Source organism: Balaenoptera acutorostrata, chromosome X, assembly GCF_949987535.1.
Source record: "Balaenoptera acutorostrata chromosome X, mBalAcu1.1, whole genome shotgun sequence".
NCBI classification, from domain to species: Eukaryota; Metazoa; Chordata; class Mammalia; order Artiodactyla; family Balaenopteridae; genus Balaenoptera; species Balaenoptera acutorostrata.
The window spans coordinates 91,393,440-91,413,926 of NC_080085.1; the positions used below are offsets into that span (position 1 = coordinate 91,393,440).

Sequence of the window (20,487 nt, forward strand, 5' to 3'; positions counted from 1 at the left end):
CTAGAATCCCAGATGACTGAAGGCGACGCCTCAGGACTAAGGGGCAAGAGAATGAAAACTGTTTTCTCATTTCCCTTTATTACCATTCCTTCATGCCGGCTCTCTCGCTCTGTGTCAGACTCATCATTCTCATTTGACAGAGAAAGATGCAGAGGCACTGGCTTGGGGAAGTATCTCTGGGTGTCCAGAATGCATCTTAACAGATGTTCACTAGTTGCCTGGAATGTGCCAAGCTCTGGGCTGGGCCCTGGGGTTTGGGTGGCTCACGTGTCTCTGCCCTCAGGAAGCTTGAGAGGTCTGTAGCCGGAAGAGAGTCAAGTAAGCGGGCGGTTTTAACGGAGTGTGATGGTGCTGTGAAGGGGAAGGCGAAGGTCCTGTAGGAACACATTGGAGGGTCTCCTAACCCAGATCTGAGGGGTGACAGGGGCAGTTCAAGAAGTCTTCCTTGAGAGGCGGACAACAAAACTTAGTCCAGAAGGATAAGAGTGGAGGGAAGAGTACTCTGGCAGAGGGAACAACTTGTGAAACAACGTGGAAGCTGGAGAGACAGGGATCTCGAGATGCATCAGCTGAGGAGCAGAGTGACCAGGTCATGCAGCGCCTTGAACTTCAACTTGAAAGCAATAGGGAAGAGTTGAGGAAGGGGAAGTGACAAAATCAAGCTTGTCAGAGGGAGTGAGTTAAACAGGATCAAGTGCTTCTGCTGCCCGCCCCCCTTAGTGCCCTAGCCTGCAGCTCTGCCCTGAGAGGTGCTGTAAGGCTTGGTTCCTGCCCACGGAGTGGGGATTGTGATGCTTACAGAAAACACGGAGGGAGGGTAAGCAGGTGAAAGAGCTGCTAAAGATATTTTCAGGAAAATTAGTACTTTGTATTTTGTACTTACTGACCATATAAGCATGATTTCAGGCTTATAATGTTTCCAGACCCAATTCCAAAAGCCCAGCTCCGCCATCAACATTTCAGTGCGTAATCTTTAAAATTATCTTCTTTCCCCTTCATTGGTGGTTTAAAAATTCCTCTTCTTTAATAATAACACAACCACAAGGGAGATGCAGCACAAGTTCTACCCATCATTGCCTCTAAGTGGGTCCCTTTGAAGAGCTTGCAATCCCCACACACCCTTCTCTGGTGGGGCTGAGGGGCCGCAGTCAGCGCTGGAATTGACCCCTATAAAGTGGCACCAACCCCTCCCCTGAGTACACACTCAAGAACTCAGACGAGCTGTTGTGAGAATTTCCACTGCAGAATAAATGAAAACATTTTGCTTCTCACGTCGTAATTTAAAAAGAGAGAGTGAGAAAATGGAGATGATGGGAAGTTGAGAGAGAAAACAGGAATGGAGAGAAAGTGAGGGTGAAAGAAGAGGGGGAGACAGACACAGAAGGTGAGACCCGGAAAAGAAACAGGAAGGGAGATTAGAGAAGAAGAGAGTAAAGATGAAGGAAAGCTTCAGGGAGAGAGGGAGGGAGGCACTCGCGGAAGTCCCTGAGGGGTTCAGGTGGTGCTTGAGCAAGTTTGGGGAAAGGTGGACAGGAAAAGAGCTGCTCAAGCACCTGGATGCTATAAGCAAATGGGCAGAAGCAAGGGGATGGGGACCGGCCCACCCTCCCTGCCTCTCTACTCCATCCTGGGCTTCGGGGTTGCTGGGTCATTGCTCTTGGCCCCCTTGACTCCTCTGAAGCTTGCAAAGCCTGCTGTGTGCCAGGCCTGCCCTGCCCCTGCCAGGGACACCTATTCCTCCTCACAGCCTAGCCAGGCTGGGGAAAGGGGGTTTCAGAGAGCCCCCCAAGCTCAGCAGAGATGAGCTAAGGGAGGTAAGCAGGCAGGAAAGAGGATGCACAACTACAAGGATGAAGATGGGTCATGCAGACAGACAGATGGACAGACTGATAGGCAGGCAGACATAGGAGAACTCTGAAGTTCCTCTGCCTTATCTATCCCTTGTGTCTCCACCCAGAGGGTTGAGGAAAAGCCACCCCTGCCCTCTGCCTCCTCCTCATCTCCTCTCAGCCCTGAAGCTGTCAGCTGGAGGAAACCCAGTGGCTCCGCCTAAACCCTCTCAGGTTTTTTTCCCCCTTACAAAAATCATTAAGCCTTTAGAGTTCGGCCACAGCTTGGCTCCAGGCTAAAAGGGGAACTGCTGGGGAGGTTGGGGAATCAGGGCAGCCTGCATGCACTCCTCCAGCTGGACAGTTAGAAGCTAGACAGAACACCTCCGGCCCTCTCCAGGCTGCAGCGGCAGCCCAAGCTCCTCCCCAGCACACAGGCTCACTCGGAACCCCACTCCAGCTGCTGGCGACTGTGCCTTTAAATTGCTGCTTTCAGAGGGTGCATCTCAGGGGGAGGTGGGAGGGAGGGAAACATCTTCCTACAGTCTCCCTCTTCCCTCCCCTCCAAGACTCTCCAGGGTTTAGAGAGTGATTGCTGCCTAAAAAGAATCTCCTTCAGCACCCCAGCAGGCAGGGCTGAGGCCCTCCGGAGACCCAGGCGAGCCAGAGCAGGAGCAGGTTATCTGTGTCAGGATCACTTCCAGGGGAATAGTTCTGGCCCCTGACTGGTAAGGACGGGACAGAGAAGAGAGAAGAGGAGAGAGCGTGCAACTCCTAGCCCGGCCCTCCTTGGGTTCCTTGCAAGTGGCCCAAGTAGGAAGAAGGCTCTGTACTTTCGGCGTTCCCACCCGGATACCCCCTCTCACCTCGGCAGCCAGGCTGAGAAAGGACTCCAGGGTCCCCGCAGAATGACAACTCTTGTTCCAGCAACCCTCTCCTTCCTTCTCCTCTGGACCCTGCCAGGGCAGGTCCTCCTCAGGTGAGCTGAGTGGGGGTGAGAAGGAGATGCATGCAAATACCGGCCGGGGGTAGCAGGGGCTCTGGCACAGTTTCCTTGAAGTTTACAAAAAGCCCACAGTCTGGAAGGCTGCAGGGCAGGACACAACCTCCCCCAATCAGATCCCAGGAGACTTTCATAAAGGCTGTCAAAGCTCCAGAGCAGGTGGGAAGGCTTCTGCATGGGTGAGACTTTCCTGGGCCAGGGTAGGGGCTAGGGAGTGAGCCCCGGGACAGAAGCCATCTGTCCTGCCATGCAACCCTATATCTCCCTACCAGCTTGGCCACACATTCCCCAGATCCTTAAAAATGACACCAACATCTGCCAGCTGCTCACCCAAGAGATTTCAAGGAGCAAGGATTTTCCCAAAACCATATCAGAATGATTTTGGCTGACCAAACCTTGGCCCTCTGCAGTCACCTTACCCTGCCCGGGGGGAACCTGGCAGCTCACTGTCCCTGGAGGGGCACTAAGTGGCCATCATTTCCTGGGCTTGGGGGCAAGACACGCTTTGGGCTCCTTGTAAATGGCCTCCCACCCATTCTCACTTTCTCATTAGACCAGGAGCCATTCTAGGTGGATAGGGTGAGCTGAGGAGGAAAGATGGCTGTGCCTTGGGTTGAACTGGTCAGAAGAATGCCTCCCAAGGTGGAGGCAGGTGAGTGCCACCGCAGTATCGTCCTCCTCCTCTTCATTCAAGGAGCACGCCAAGATCTGCTTGCCTCTCAGGAGCCTCCTGCCTCACTGCTGGCGGACACATTAGGGGGCAATCAGGCAGGGATGCAGTGGCTGGGGGGGGGGGGCAGTGATAAACTTCTTCAGAGTGAAAAGCAGCCCGAAGTGCAATGGCAGCTCAGCTGGAGTTGATAGGAGGATGCAGGCAGAAGGGGGCACCCAGCTGATGCTTGCTGGCCCTGCTGGAGGGGAAGTTGCCTCAAGGCCCAAGCTTTGGTGGCAGCATTCCCACTTGAGTGATTAGAGCAAGGCAGGCCCTTAGGAAATCTTTAACACTTTTTTTTTAATTGTTTTATTTATTTATTTATGGCTGTGTTGGGTCTTCGTTTCTGTGCTAGGGCTTTCTCTAGTTGCAGCAAGTGGGGGCCACTCTTCATCGCGGTGCGCGGGCCTCTCACTATCGCGGCCTCTCTTGTTGCGGAGCACAGGCTCCAGACGCACAGGCTCAGTAGTTGTGACTCACGGGCCCAGCCGCTCCGCGGTATGTGGGATCCTCCCAGACCAGGGCTCGAACCCGTGTCCCCTGCATTGGCAGGCAGATTCTCAACCACTGCGCCACCAGGGAAGCCCAGGAAATCTTGAGACCAAATCCTTCATTGTATTTACGGAAACTGAGGTCTAGAGAGGGCAAGTGACCTGGCCAAGGTCACTTAAGTACCCAGTAGCAGAATCAGCGTTCTCCCCTTACCCCACCCCAGGGCCTTCCATGAGAAAGATTTTCAGCTCTGGAACCTCCCTAGTCCTGCCAGTGTTTGGAACTTTCCAGGAATGAAAGGGAGCAAGGAGAGGCCGCACACAGTGACTCTGCTTTCAGGTCCGCAGACAAGGTAACCCTGGAAAAGGGGGGCTGTCACTGCAGTTGGGGCCCAAGACAGCTGAGCCCACAGCCAGTCCCAGGGTCCTGGGGCTGGAGTTAGCGGGAGAGGTGACATGAGAGTGAGGCTGAGGACGGTGGCAAGGGTCTGGCTGCTCCACCTGCAGGGCCACGTGGCCTCCCGGCAGGCAGGTGACAAGCGGCCAGCAGCAGCACCTGGCCAGTGTGGACGCCCCGTGGTGAAGCCATGGACTTCTGCTTGCACCAGCACCAGCACCCGCCTCCTTGGGTTTTCAGAGCCTGCTTAGGCCACCTGCTCTGGCCACCCCCGCTCGGGGCCAAGGTGGCCTCTGTTCCCAGGGTAAGAGCTTCCTCCTGCTCACGGGATTCAAGGAAGCAAGACTCTAAGGGTCAGGGTGCGGCTGCCACTGACCTTCCCCCACTCTGGTTCCTTGGCAGACCGCCCTGGGCTGCTTGCATCATGGTATTGCGGTAGATGGACTTAGTTTTGAAGTCAGTAGCTCTGGGTTGGAATCTCGGCTTTACCATTTAGGAACCGTATGATCATGAACAAGTCACTCCATTTTGCACTCCTCAACTATAGCTGGAGGATAACAAGAGTGATTATTGAGAGGACTGATGTGAGAACTATACTAGATAAAGCGTTCAGCATGGTGCCTCAGCTATTTGTATTATTCTATCAGTCACCGGCAGGTCCATAGATTCACTGGGAAAGAGGAGCTCGCTGGTTCAAAGGAGACTCAGACCCAGAAGGACAGCAGTCACCCCACCTCCCAGCCCCAGCATTGCAGCAGCAGTAGTGGCAGCAGGGGAGCTGGCTCTGGTGATGACGGCAGGATGGAGCAGGAGCCACAGGACCCAGCCAGGAGTCCAGCCTGAGCTCAGTGTGAGCCCCACGCCTGCCCTCAAGCCCTTGCTGAGCTCCTGGTCCCTGGTCTAGCTATTGGCTGGTAAGCAGACAAGCAGGCATATGGAAGGAACTTTGCTGCTCTTAGAGGGAAACTTGTCAGGGGAGAAGGGGGCTGGCCTCTAGGCTAGGCCAAAGCACACTGGCCCCCTCCTCAAAATGAAGCTCTTAGGAAGAAAGGATGGGAGTTGACCTTCACAGCATGGCCACTTTACTGGGAGGCTTTCCCATGCTCCTAGAGCCCTGCTTTCCTGCCTATTTTATTGCCAAGGTGAGATTACCTGCCTGCAACTGCCACAACCCTGAACTGAGGTTCAGCTCAGAATATAGCTTCCTGCTGGGGCAAACACCAGAAGCCAAGCTGCCCTCTCCAGAAGCTGGGTCCTAGCCCCTGAGGAATCAGCATGAAGGCCAAGCAACTAAAACCAACTCTCAGGGGTGTAAATTGCCCTTGAGCCCTTCCCACCCTTGGCTAGGCCAGATGTGCAAAGCAGTGCCACAGCCACATTATTTCTGTCACTCTTGTTTGAGTATGTTCAAGGCACCTTCAGAAAGAGAATACTGGATGAGGCCTCAGCCTTGGGTTCAAGTCCTTGTCCTGGGCCCTGTGTCACTCACCAGCTGTGAGACTTTGGGCAAGTCACTTTTCTTTTGGACGGTTGATCTATCTATCTATCTATCTATCTATCTATCTATCTATCTATCCGTTTAATAGATTCCACATATGAGATCATATGGTATTTGTCTTTCTCTGTCTGATTTATTTCATTTAGCATAATACCCTCCAAGTCCATCCATGTTGCTGCAAATGGCATTATTTCATTCTTTTCTATAGCTGAGTAGTATTCCATTGTATATATACACCACATCTTCTTTATCTATTCATCCATTGATGGACACTTGGGTGATTTCCGTGTCTTGGCCATTGCAAATAATGCTGCTATGAACATGGGGGGGGGTGCAGATATTTCTTCAACATAGTGATCTCGTTTCCTTTGGATAAATACCCAGAAGTAGAATTGCTAGATCATAAGGTAGTTCAACTTTTAATATTTTGAGGGAACTCCACATTGTTTTCCACAGTGGCTGCACCAATTTACAGTCTCACAGATTACTCCTTTGGAAGCCTCAGTTTTCTCACCTATAAGATGGAAATAACAGTTTTCACCCCCATCACGCTGAGAATTTTGAGGGCAAAAAGATCTAATGTATGTGAAAGCAATCTTCTAGGACTAACTATTGAGCTGCTGTGTTGGCTTATGGGTTTCTGTACTTCTCATTTTGCAAGTGGGCACCTAGAAACCCATCTCCTAATCCTCCTGCCTGATGGAGAGACCAGCCAAAGTGGGGAGGGAACAAGGAAGGAGAGGGTCTGTGATAAAGGCAGAATACAACTGATCTCAGTTATTAATTCTTTATCTCTCCTGTCCAGGGTGGCCTTGGCAAAAGAAGAAGTCAAATCTGGGACCAAGGTGTCCCAGCCCATGTCCCCCTCTGATTTCCTGGACAAGCTTATGGGGCGAACATCTGGATATGATGCCAGGATTCGGCCCAATTTTAAAGGTAAGAAGCATTCATCCTACAAAAAACCCCTCCCTCCCCACTTCTTTTGGGGACATATTGCAGAGCTAGCCCCCATTGCCTACCTCAGGGCCAGGAGGCTGGAGGTACAGGGCTGGCTCTCACAGCTCAGAAGGAGCGTCCCCTCCCCATCATCCATGGGCCTGTGTGCCAGGCACTGCCTTCTCCCAGCAGTACCCTGGCCTCAAGCTCAGGGAGGGAGTCTTGGAAACTTCTCCCAGATTCCGGGAATGCCCTGCCCATATGGCTGTGCTTTGCTACCCTTAGGCCCACCTGTGAACGTGACCTGCAACATCTTCATCAACAGTTTCAGCTCCATCACCGAGACTACCATGGTAAAGCATCGCCCTGCTCCCGCTTCCACTCTAGTGTGAATGGGTGAAGCCCACCAGATAGCAAGACTTTCCTCCCTCTGCCATCCTCTCCCTGTTTCAGGGTCATGGCTAAAGCCATGGGATATCCAAAGTCGGTCACTGGGAGTTTATCTTTCCCCAGCCCAGGGTTTTAGTGGCTAAAGGCAGACTAGCCTAAGCAGCAGATGGTCCAGTTTGGAAGGTAGCTTGATGCATAGCACAGGCTTGGAAATCAGATAAACTTGCATTCAAACCCTGACTCTACCATCTCTTAAGCAGGTTACTCAAATCTCTCTTTGTCTCAGTTTCGTCATCTGTAAAATGGGGATCATAACAGCACCCTCCTCTCAGGGTTGACATGAGATTTAAGTGAGATGATGCATATGAAGAAAGCACTTAGCAGAGAGCCTGGCACATAGTAAGTACTTAATAAATGTCTTTTCCCTTCCCTTCTTTGCCATATCAGCCCAAAGCAGGTTCCTTCTCCAGTGGAAAATGCCCACTGCCCCTGAGATGTGCTCCCAGCATTTCCTCCTCATGGCCCTCCTGCCCAGGTAGGCTTGCTAGGCCCCTGCAATAGCACTGCCTCTGATGGGCCCATCTCTGTTCAGGACTACCGGGTGAACGTCTTCTTGCGGCAGCAGTGGAACGACCCACGCCTGGCCTACCGAGAATATCCTGATGACTCGCTGGACCTCGATCCCTCCATGCTGGACTCGATTTGGAAGCCAGACCTGTTCTTTGCCAATGAGAAAGGGGCCAATTTCCACGAGGTGACCACAGACAACAAGTTGCTGCGCATCTTCAAGAATGGAAACGTGCTCTACAGCATCAGGTGCAGCTGGCGTACAGCCAGGAGAGCTTGGGGCAAGGGGTAGAGGCTGAGGGGTGGGCGGAGGGTTCCCTGTGCTGTACTGAGCCCCAGTAAGCCGGCCTAACTTCTTTCTTACTGTCCCTGCCAGGCTGACTCTCATTTTATCCTGCCCAATGGACCTGAAGAACTTCCCCATGGATATCCAGACCTGCACGATGCAGTTGGAGAGCTGTAAGTGTCCCTAGAGAGTCACAGAGTGAGGCCTGAGATACCAGCTAGTTAACCCCATGCCATAATATTCCAGACAGGAGAAGGGCAGCCCAGACTGGGGATGGACTTCCCCAAGCACACACAGTGAGCTCTTGGCACCGGTGAGACTAGAAGCCAGGGCTTGCTAACACTCAGCCCGGTGTGCTTTTCCATCCCCTCGCTATTGACAGGTCTGGCTGCCCCACAGGGCCGGGGGAATGGGAAGGCTCCAGCCTTACATACAAATGTGCTTATGCTGGATGTGGAGGGTCATTTGAGGGGTACCTCCTCTGTCCAGATATAATTTCCCTCTCACAGTGCCTGAAGTAATTCTACCTTTACTTCCCATGAGTTAAGACATTCAAGATGCCTATAAAAATCCAGAGTTGGCAGGGAAGGGGGGAGTCTTTGAACCCTGATTCCTTGTGAACACATAATTTTTTTAACTGAAGTATAGTTACAATGTTGTGTTAATTTCAGGTGTACAGCAAAATAATTCGGATATATATATATATATATATGTTCTTTTTCAGATCATTTTCCATTATAGGCTATTACAAGATACTGAATATAGTTCCCTGTGCTATACAGTAGGTCCTTGTTGTTTATCTATTTTACATATAGTAGTGTGTACAGATAGCTTTTGTAGAGAGGTGGGAGAGGACAGTTCTAGGCATAGGACAGTACCCAGGATAGCAAGGTCAGCCAAGGGCTACCAAGGGCAGGGGTGCCAGCCTGCAGAGGCTGCCCCAAGTGCAGAGAAGCTAAAGGATAACAAGGCTGGACCATCGCCCATGTCCATTCCTTTGCTATCTCCTGGGCAAGTGAGACTGTGGCATCAGGAGATATCCATTTGATCCTCAAAGAAGAAGTCTTGTCAGGCTGTTTCCAACATATAATAACAGTAATGGATAGAATATGTCCTATGTGGTCAGCTTTTTAGAGTTCATAAACCACCTTCACATCCAGGTCCTCATTACCCCCTCTGAAAAGTAGGTGGAGCATCTTACAGAAGGGGAAGCGACTTGCCCAAAGTCACAAAGCTACTCTGGGCCAAGGCCCTACACTGGACATCCGTGAGCCTTGGTGTTTCTGCTCCCATTTCTACCCGACGTGTGAGTATAGTCATCTATGTGGCAAGAGCCTTCGCGAACTGCTAGCTATCTGTGAGCAACTTGGCATTTTCAATGTTAGCTCTCAATTTGCCCCAGGTCAGGACTCTGGCTGGGAGTCTGTGGTATGCACATTGTCCCATGCATGACTGGCAAGGTATAAATAGCTCTTTCCTCCCTGGAGTGAGGTGGCAGAAGCCCCAGCTCTGAGGCTGGCTCAGCTCAAGACATGTGGTCGGTACACATGCTTACTCCCCTGGGTTTGAGATGGGGCAGGAGGTTCCCAGCTGGTTTCCTTGACATCTTTCCAAGCCTTTTGACGTGCTTTCTAGGTCTGCCAGAATAATTTCTCTTTGGGCCTTTCTAAAGCTTGAGAACTAGGTAGGAGAGGAATCTGGAATCTTTCTGATTTACCCACTTAGGCTGGGCCCATGAGGCAATTGACCCTCTTCCGAATGGTTTTCCTTTCCAAGATAAGCATGAAACTCCTAAAACCCAGGCCTTATTCCTCATTTGTTCTTTCCTGCCAGTTCTAACCCTCTCCCTACCCCTGTCCAACCACCACACTCTGCAGTCCTCTGCCATCTCTGTCACTTTCAGTTGGCTACACCATGAATGACCTCGTGTTTGAGTGGCTGGAAGATGCTCTTGCTGTCCAAGTGGCTGAGGGGTTGACTCTGCCCCAGTTTGTCTTGCGGGATGAGAAGGATCTAGGCTATTGTACCAAGCGCTACAACACAGGTAAAAACCCAAGATCTTTACTGGCTGTGGGCCACAAGAGGGCCTCCAGATGGGAGGGAAAGGGGCAAGGCAGCTGGCCTCTACTGAAGGTCCAATCTGTACCAGATGTGGTGCTAAGTGCTTCATATGTCTTATCTCATTATGGTAGGGGTGATCAGCCCCATTTCTCAGAAAGAGAAAACTGAGGTGCTAAGAAGTTGAATCAGTTGTCCAAGTCACACAGCTAGTAAATGGCTGATTTAGAATTCAAATCCAGATCTGTCTAATGCCAAAGCCCTTGTTCTTGTCCCTATCACACGCTGCAGAACAAATGGTCCTGTGCCAGTGAGTGGCAGGAGTGTTCCACCTGTCCTGGGGCCAACTTCATGTGGAAAGTGGGGAATCTACATCTGGGAGTAGTCAATGAGTACACTGAACCAGGAGAGAACAGAATTCAGGTCACCAGCTGGCTTACCGTCCACACCTACTACCACTGTCCCCACTGCCCAACTCTCATGAACTGGCTTGGTTTCCCAGGTGTGAAAAGCGTGCCAGGAAATGGAGAGGAGCTGGTTTTCCAGCCTGAGCGTCTGCCCCCTGCAGCTTCCCTAATCGCTGCTGGCTCCTCATTTCCCCCGGCAATTTGGCTGTGAAGAGCTATGACCCTGAGATAGAGGCCACAAGCTGAAGAGGGGAGATCTTTAGTCTGGAAGCTAAATTTGTTTCCCAACCTGTTGATCCAGGAATTCCACTGCCTGGAATTTATTATAAGGAAATATTCCAAAATATCATATTGACTTTAGACCCCAAGAGGCTTCCTGGGTCACGGTTTATACTAGCAAAATCTTGGAACTGCTCTAAATAGCCACCAATAGGGTGGAAGTTAAGTAAATTACATAGCGCATCTGCTTAGTGGGATATTATCCAGACGTTTAAAAGAACGCTTGCAAGGTGCTTATATTAACATGGGAAACTTCAAGTGGAAAAGGCTAAGATTCAAAGTTGTATACACAGAATGATTCTATTGTGATGAAAGAAACAAACCAAAAGCATGTGTTTAAAAACTCTGGAAGGAAATAGCACTAAGCGTTTCTAAAGCAGTATGATACAACAGATAAGAGCAAGAACTCGAGTCAGATAGAGCTGAGTTTGAATTCTGGCTGCACCATTTACTAGTTGGGTGCCCTTGAGCAACATAACTTAATCTCTTTGAGCCTCAGTATCCCTGTCTGTAAAATGGGAAATAATAATTTTACCTGCCCCAAAGAGTTGCTATGCGATTTAAATGAGATAAACTATATAAAGTCAGGGCACTTAGTAGGGGCTTGACAAATGTCAGCTTATGAATATTATTATTCTTTCTCTACTTCGCACTTTCGTTCTGTGCTAAACAAGTGTTAATTTTGTCATTGAAAACAAAACTGCTATCACCAAAAAAAAAAGGAAGGAAGGAAGGAAAGAAAGGAAAGAAAATATGGATACCTAGCCAAAACATGTCATGGCAAGAAGCCCAGGGTGGGTGGACTCAGGGAAGAGTAGGAGATCACAGCATCACACGGCATGTCAAAGCCACAATCAGTCATTGATGAAATCACTAATCTTGAGGCATCAGACATAAAATAATAATATACACATCCTCTGCTTTTTGCTTTGGTTATCCTAAGCGTCTGCTGCCAGAAGCTCTGAGCTTGTGTTTTCTTAGTCTTGGGGAGTGGAAAGCAGGCTAAAGTGAAGATGGCTGGCAGAGGAGGCGAGCATTGGTACACGTGCCTAGGGCCAATGCACTTTTTGTGGGTGGAATAGAATGCTGCTGCCAGATGCTTTCTGGGAACCCGCTGCCTGCTGTCCAGAGCTGGTCTCTGTTAGACATTGTTTCCAGATGTTTGCTATCCTGCTCTTCTGACTTGCTTAAGACACAGGCAGTGTTTATCTCAGTGAATCGTTGCCGGAGAGCTTCAAGGGTCCCAGCACACACAATCTAGGCTGCTGAGATTTGAGTGGAGTCTAAGCTCGTTTTGTTAATCATGATAATAGTACCAGCTACCTAGTGCTCAACACCTCAAATACATTATCTCATTTAATTCCTACAACTGCCCCATGATGGAATTGATATTGTTGTTACTCTATTTTACAGGCAAGGAAACTGAAGCTTTAAACGCTTAGGTGTTTTGCCTGAGGTCACACAGCTAGTGAGTGGAAGGTTCAGGATTCAAAGCCATACAGTCTGGCTCTGGAGCCCTCCCACCCTTAATCCTCTTGCAGTGCTGTCACGGGGAAGGCCTTCTGCTGGCAACTAAAGTGCTGGGAGCAAGAGGTCAAGTCCCCAATGGCTTCTCTGAGAGTTTCCTCAAAACATGCATCTGGTGCTCCCTGGGGCCATTTCGAAAGGCTCATTTTTTGGCCCAGGTTAGGTGCCCAGAGGCTGGCCCACAGAAATAGGGCTGCCCTAGTCCTGCCTCTCAGGCTCAGCTGCAGGCTGGGGACCTGGGGCCTGATACCTCACCTCTTTCCTTGCAGGGAAATTCACCTGCATCGAGGTAAAGTTTCACCTGGAACGACAGATGGGCTACTATCTGATTCAGATGTATATCCCCAGCCTACTCATCGTCATCCTGTCCTGGGTCTCCTTCTGGATCAACATGGATGCTGCCCCTGCCCGGGTGGGCCTGGGCATCACCACTGTGCTCACCATGACAACTCAGAGCTCCGGCTCCCGGGCCTCTTTGCCTAAGGTGAAGAGACATGCAAGGGAACTTGCTTGCCATAGAGTTCCCCATTTCCCATTCATCCCCTGTTCCCTCCTGCTGACTATTTTCCTTGGATTTAAGGTAGGGAAGAGCCATCGAGCAAGAGCAGGTGGCCTGCATTCTCTTCCCCCAGAACATACCGCTAACAACATTGCTAACAGTGTGGAGGCTTGGGTTGCAGATGCTGTCTGGCTGGGGAACGAGTAGAGACAGTGCTGACTTACTTTGACTTTCATCAGGAAATACTAGCATGTCCAAGATTAAAAGACCCTTAGCAAGTAGAAAGTCCCACTCCCTCACGGTACAGATGAGGGCATTACAGCCCAGAGAGATAGAATGACTTTCTCAAGGTCATGCTTCACAAGAAACAATCAAACAATCCGACATCTGTTTCTTGCTATGTCGGAAATCGGATACTATTACAAAGAACTCTAGAGACAATGTCCCTTCTTTTGGGGTGAGAAAACTTTGAGGTAGCAAATAGCAATTAAAGTCAGTAGACTTTGATCACCTAAGGCCTGGTGATATTTTGATTACACAGAGAGATTTGTGCTGCTGGAACTGGGCCTAGGTTCTCCCTGCCTCATGTCTTCATGTGCAGAATTTAGAGGTTGTCACCTCAATGTCCTTACAGTCAGCAAGGCTCTGAGAAAATCAGGGAGCAAACTCATTCATTCATTCAATAAATATTTACTGAGCACGTACTATGTACCAGGCACTGTACTAGGCCACGGAGAAATAATAGGAAACCAAAACAACACAGCTTTTGCAGATCTTCCAGCGAATATATTCCCTCTTGCTCTGTATTGATAGAAACCAGGCCCTGTGATTGCCCATCTCCCAGTGTTTATTTTTAAGAAGATTTTTACTGGGGACTTAAACAGGGGGTAATCCAGACACCCAGAGTGAATTTACAAATTTGCTATATGGTGGGGAGGTGGGGGTGGGGGTAATAGTGGTTAAGAGTAAGAGAATAGAGTCAGGTAGATTTTGATTTAAGTCCCTGCCTTGTCATTTACTAATGGTGATCTTAGGTAAATTCCTTAACATCTCAGTCTCCTCACCTGTAACATGGAAATATTACCTCTTCCATAGGGTTATTGCAAGTAATAAATAAGATAATGTATTAACACAGAGAACAGTGTTTGGTACATAATAACCGCTCAATAAATGTTAACTATTGTTACAATTATTAGGGGTCTAGGTAGAAAGAACTGGGTGGTAGACCTAGGCCTAAAGCAGCTGGTGATGTTTCCAATTATTTTTGAGTCACCAGGAAACCTTTGAGGTGGTCCTAAGCCCTCTAGGGATAAATAGTGACAAAATTCAGATTAGGATCTAATGTCCTAGGGGACGTTGTCAGAGATCACTTCCTATACAAGCATACTTCGTTTTATTGCACTTCGCTTTATTGCACTTCGCAGATACTGCGTTTTTTAACGACTTGAAGGTTTGTGGCAACCTTGCGTTGTCAGATGATGGTTAGCATTTTTTTAGCAAAAAGTATTTTTTAATTAAGGTATATACATTGTTTTTTTAGACATAATGGTATTACACACTTACTAGAGACTACAGTGTAGTGTAAACATAGCTTTTATATGCACTGGGAAACCAAAAGATTTATGTGATTCGCTTTACTGCAATATCTGCTTTATTGCAGTTATCTGGAACCGAACCCACAATATCTCCGAGGTAGGCCTGTAAATGTATTTTCTAAATGGACACGGATATTGAAGAGGCTCTGAGAGGCAGACTGGGCTTAGGCGAGGGCTTCAGGGCCAGGTGGGGCTTCGGTAGTGGCCTTGTATGAAAGCCAGAGGCAGAAAAGTAGTTCAGACCTAAGAACCCTGCCCTTGTTTATTGCCACTGCCACACAAGAAGGAGATTCTCCTCTATCTCAGGGAAGTGCTGCAATTTATGCCTTATTCTTGCTGAGAGAACTTCTTCCTCCAATCCCCTCCTGTGAGCAAACACAATCCACCTGCTCCCAGGAATCACTTTGTTTTCTCTTATGGAAAAAATGGACTTTGTTGGAGGATTGTTTGATTTGGTTTGATTTGGGGTGGGGGTTGCAGTATTTGATGCCTTATCAGATTTTGATGACCTTTTCTTTTTACGTATATATATTTTTATTGAAGTATAGTTGATTTACAATGTTGTGTCAATCTCTGCTGTACAGCAAAGTGACTCAGTTATACACATAGAGGCATCCTTTTTTCATATTCTTTTCCATTATGGTTTATCACAGGATATTGAATGTAGTTCCCTGTGCTATACAGTACGACCTTGTTGTTTATCCATTCTATATATACCAGTTTGCATCTGCTAATCCCAAACTCCCAGTCCTTCCCCACCCCCTCCCCTTTGGCAACCACAAGTCTGTTCTCTATGTTGGGGACCGTTTCTTGGCCTCATTGGCCAATAAGCAAAATACATAGGCATGCACCCCGAACTAAATAGCTTCATTGGCCAGCCCCACAGAGCAAGGGACTAAGTCAGGGAACTTCCGCTCACTCTTGAGTTTGTGCAACATTAGATTTTATAGGAGCCCCAAGGAAAAAGGTGGGGCCAGGTCAGGGGCTTCTGAAAGCCACAGCAATTCCACCCCCAGTACAACTCTAGTGTCCAGGATGAGAGCAGCAGAGGCTCGCTTTGTAAGGGGACTCAGCTGGGATGGCCATTCCCCATGCTCCCGGAAGCCACTCCTTCTTTGCGTTTATGAGGGCTAGGGCTCTCAAAGACACCCATGGCTGTCTCTTTGCCAGGTTCTTGATCTACACAACTGCAGGTGGCTCAGTGCATAATGGAAGGGTTAAATGGAAGTTTCTACCAGAGACTGACAGATTAGACCTAAAGTTGCAGTGGGGAGGAGGGACCCAATTCTTTCAAAATCTTGTAATCTAAATGGCTCACAGCTCTTGGGGCAAGTAGTAACAAGGAGGGCCAAGAGAGCAAACAGAAGCCAGCAGAGACGAATACAAACCATCCATCCATTCATTAATTCAAAATATACTTACTATGTGCCAGGCACTCAACTAGGAACAGTGAACACGATGGAAACAGTCCCTGCCACTGAAGAGCTCACAGTCTAGTGAAGGAAATAGCCAGATATATTTGATGGATGCTAAGAAGGTGTAGGTAACCTGAGCACATACAGTAGGGGCAACCAACCCAGACTAGGATGAATAGGGAAGACTTCTCAGAGGATATGGTATCTGAAGTGAACGTTTAAGTAAAAGTTATCGAGGTAAAGGAGAGATACAGAGAGAGATTATCTCCTTGGGAGACAACTGAAATTGATCATCATGGCAGGGTCATAGATTGCAAGGGGCGAGACAAGGCTGAAGTAGTAGGCAAGGGCTAGATGTCATGCTAAGGGGAGCATTGACTGTATCGGAAGGATAATGGAGAACGACTGAAGAGTTGTAAGCAGAGGAGTGATATGATCAGACTTACATTTTCAAAACAAAATTCTGGCTGCTATTTGGAGAACAGATTGGAGGTGGCAAGTGTAGATGCAGGGAGACCGTTTAGGGAAACTGTTGCACTCCTTCAGATGAGCCAGGATGGCAAGTGGATGGATTCCACAGATATTTAAGGCATATTGTTGACACATGTATTGTTAACAAGATTTTCTTCCTGCTGCTTAAGGTGTCCTTTTCTTTTGATGGTCCAAAGTCCTTCGTGGACCTCCCTTGTCATTATCTCACTACAGATTTCTGTAGCACTTAACATCCCTGGGGGCACAGTGGGACTGGGAGATGGTGAATGAAATAGGATGACCTTTTAGTAGGTGGCAAAGTGGAAACACCAAGGGATGCTTAATCAGGGTTGCCTAGCAACCCACCACTACCATCTCAGTGGACCTGACTTAAAAGGAAAAGAGCAGGGTTTCGGGGCTTCCCTGGTGGCGCAGTGGTTGAGAATCTGCCTGCTGGTGCAGGGGACACGGGTTCGAGCCCTGGTCTGGGAAGATCCCACATGCCGCGGGGCGGCTGGGCCCGTGAGCCACAACTACTGAGCCTGCGCGTCTGGAGCCTGTGCCCCGCAACGGGGGGGGCCACGATAGTGAAAGGCCCGCGCACCGCGATGAAGAGCGGTCCCCGCACCGCGATGAAGAGTGGCCCCCACTTGCCGTAACCAGAGAAAGCCCTCGCACGAACCGAAGACCCAACACAGCCAAAAATAAATAAATAAATAAATAAAGTAGCTATAAAATTAAAAAAAAAAAAAAAAAAAAGAGCAGGGTTTCTCAACCTTTCTTTTTTTAACACATACACACTGTATTTTATTTTTACAAGAGATAAACTGACACCAAGCATTGTAAATGGATGACCACAACAAAAGCAACAATGATTGCAATTACCAAACACGAAACACACTCATACTATGTCATAATATTGACATACAGTCCAGTAATCCTCCACTGTAACAGCTGCTTTACTTTGCAGTGAAAATTGATTTGTATATTTTTTGCCTCTGAGTCCTTGTGGGATTTTTTTTTTATTCAAACAGAAAGTCACAAAAAATATAATCATCCTCATCAGTTCACTCAGTCCCATGTAATTAATTTTTTTTTATCTTGATCTTTTGTTAGCACCTTTATGAATTCATCAGTTTTCCATTAGAGTTCTGAAAATGCTTATTCATTCAGTTCAGCAGTACAGTCAGTTACCAGAAACCTGTACTTGTCAGAGTTTTTTCCATGAATTTCTTGAAGATGAAACCCTTTTATAGGAACATATTTGCAAAAGCATCAGCGTACACCCAGAACTGTCTGTAAATGACAAAAGACTTAAAAATGACCACGGTTAAAGATTTGATGAAACTTCATAATAATGCAATTGACAAGGAAATTTAGTTATTTCTGAGATATACATTTTAAAGTAATAACTAGGATTATGACTTATAACATTATACCAGAACATATAAGATTTTTAGAAATTTCATGTAATGTCTGAAACATTTATATTAACATATTTCCATACAAATAAACCAAAGAAAGTTTAGTATTGGTTGTTGTTTGTTTGTTTGTTTGTTTGTTTTTCTATACTGTAGGTTCTTATTAGTCATCAATTTTATACACATCAGTGTATACATGTCAATCTCAATCGCCCAATTCAGCACACCACCATCCCCACCCCACCGCGGTTTTCCCCCCTTGGTGTCCATACGTTTGTTCTCTACATCTGTGTCTCAAATTTTGCCCTGCAAACCGGTTCATCTGTACAATTTTTCTAGGTTCCACATACATGCGTTAATATACGATATTTGTTTTTCTCTTCCTGACTTACTTCACTCTGTATGACAGTCTCTAGGTCCATCCACGTCTCAACAAATGACTCAATTTCGTTCCTTTTTATGGCTGAGTAATATTCCATAGTATATATGTACCACAACTTCTTTATCCATTCGTCTGTCGATGGGCATTTAGGTTGCTTCCATGACCTGGCTATTGTAAATAGTGCTACAATGAACATTGGGGTGCATGTGTCTTTTTGAATTATGGTTTTCTCTGGGTATATGCCCAGTAGTGGGATTGCTGGATCATATGGTAATTCTATTTTTAGTTTTTTAAGGAACCTCCATACTGTTCTCCATAGCGGCTGTATCAATTTACATTCCCACCAACAGTGCAAGAGGGTTCCCTTTTCTCCACACCCTCTCCAGCATTTGTTGTTTGTAGATTTTCTGATGATGCCCATTCTAACTGGTGTGAGGTGATACCTCATTGTAGTTTTGATTTGCAATTCTCTAATAATTAGTGATGTTGAGCAGCTATTCATGTGCTTCTTGGCCATCTGTATGTCTTCTTTGGAGAATTGTCTATTTAGGTCTTCTGCCCATTTTTGGATTGGGTTGTTTGTTTCTTTAATATTGAGCTGCATGAGCTGTTTATATATTTTGGAGATTAATCCTTTGTCCGTTGATTCGTTTGCAAATATTTTCTACCATTCTGAGGGTTGTCTTTTCATCTTGTTTATGGTTTCCTTTGCTGTGCAAAAGTTTTGAAGTTTCATTAGGTCCCATTTGTTTATTTTTGTTTTTATTTCCATTACTCTAGGAGGTGGATCAAAAAAGATCTTGCTGTGATTTATGTCAAAAAGTGTTCTTCCTATGTTTTCCTCTAAGAGTTTTATAGTGTCCGGTCTTACATTTAGGTCTCGAATCCATTTTGAGTTTATTTTTGTGTATGGTGTTAGGGAGTGTTCTAATTTCATTCTTTTACATGTAGCTGTCCAGTTTTCCCAGCACCACTTATTGAAGAGACTGTCTTTTCTCCATTGTATATCTTTGCCTCCTTTGTCATAGATTAGTTGACCATAGGTGTGTGGGTTTATCTCTGGGCTTTCTATCCTGTTCCATTGATCGATGTTTCTGTTTTTGTGCCAGTACCAAATTGTCTTGATTACTGTAGTTTTGTAGTATAGTCTGAAGTCAGGGAGTCTGATTCCTCCAGCTCCGTTTTTTTCCCCTCAAGACTGCTTTGGCTATTCGGGGTCTTTTGTGTCTCCATACAAATTTTAAGATGATTTGTTCTAGTTCCGTAAAAAATGCCATTGGTAATTTGATAGGGATTGTGTTGAATCTGTAGATTGCTTTGGGTAGTATAGTCATTTTCACAATATTGATTCTTCCAATCCAATAACATGGTATATCTCTCCATCTGTTGGTATCATCTTTAATTTCTTTCATAAGTGTCTTATAGTTTTCTGCATACAGGTCTTTTGTTTCCCTAGGTACGTTTACTCCTAGGTGTTTTATTCTTTTTGTTGCAATGGTAAATGGGAGTGTTTCCTTAATTTCTCTTTCAGATTTTTCATCATTTGTGTATAGGAATGCCATAGATTTCTGTGCATTAATTTTGTATCCTGCAACTTTACCAAATTCATTGATTAGCTCTAGTAGTTTTCTGGTGGCATTCTTAGGATTCTCCATGTATAGTATCATGTCATCTGCAAACAGAGACAGCTTTACTTTTTCTTTTCCAACTTGTATTCCTTTTATTTCTTTTTCTTCTCTGATTGCCATGGCTAGGACTTCCAGAACTATGTTGGATAATAGTGGAGAGAGTGGACATCCTTGTCTCATTCCTGATCTTAGAGGAAATGCTTTCTGTTTTTCACCATTGAGAATGATGTTTGCTGTGGGTTTGTTGTATATGGCCTTTATTATGTTGAGGTAGGTTCCCTCTATGCCCACTTTCTGGAGAGTTTTTATCATAAATGGGTGTTGAATTTTGTCAAAAGCTTTTTCTGCATCTATTGAGATGATCATATGGTTTTTGTTTTTTTTTTAACATCTTTATTGGAGTATAATTGGATCATATGGTTTTTATTCTTCAATTTGTTAATATGGTGTATCACATTGATTGATTTGCGTATATTGAAGAATCCTTGCATACCTGGGATAAATCCCACTTGATCATGGTAAATGATCCTTTTAATGTGTTGTTGGATTCTGTTTGCTAGTATTTTGTTGAGGATTTTTGCATCTATATTCATCAGTGATATTGGTCTGTAATTATCTCTTTTTGTAGCATCTTTGTCTGGTTTTGGTATCAGGGTGATGATGGCCTCATAGAATGAGTTTTGGAGTGTTCCTTCC

At 46.8% G+C, this 20,487-nt stretch overlaps 1 protein-coding gene across 1 annotated transcript; it reads left to right on the forward strand.

Moving 5' to 3' along the window:
- Positions 1-2,737: 2,737 nt before the first annotated feature.
- LOC103020063 (glycine receptor alpha 4) lies at positions 2,738-12,959 on the forward strand. Its single transcript, XM_007198491.3, is given in 8 exon segments — positions 2,738-2,808; positions 6,736-6,866; positions 7,152-7,219; positions 7,849-8,072; positions 8,200-8,282; positions 10,013-10,153; positions 12,650-12,922; positions 12,925-12,959. Coding segments are annotated over 8 exon segments (1,026 nt in total).
- The last annotated feature ends 7,528 nt before the right edge of the window (positions 12,960-20,487 follow it).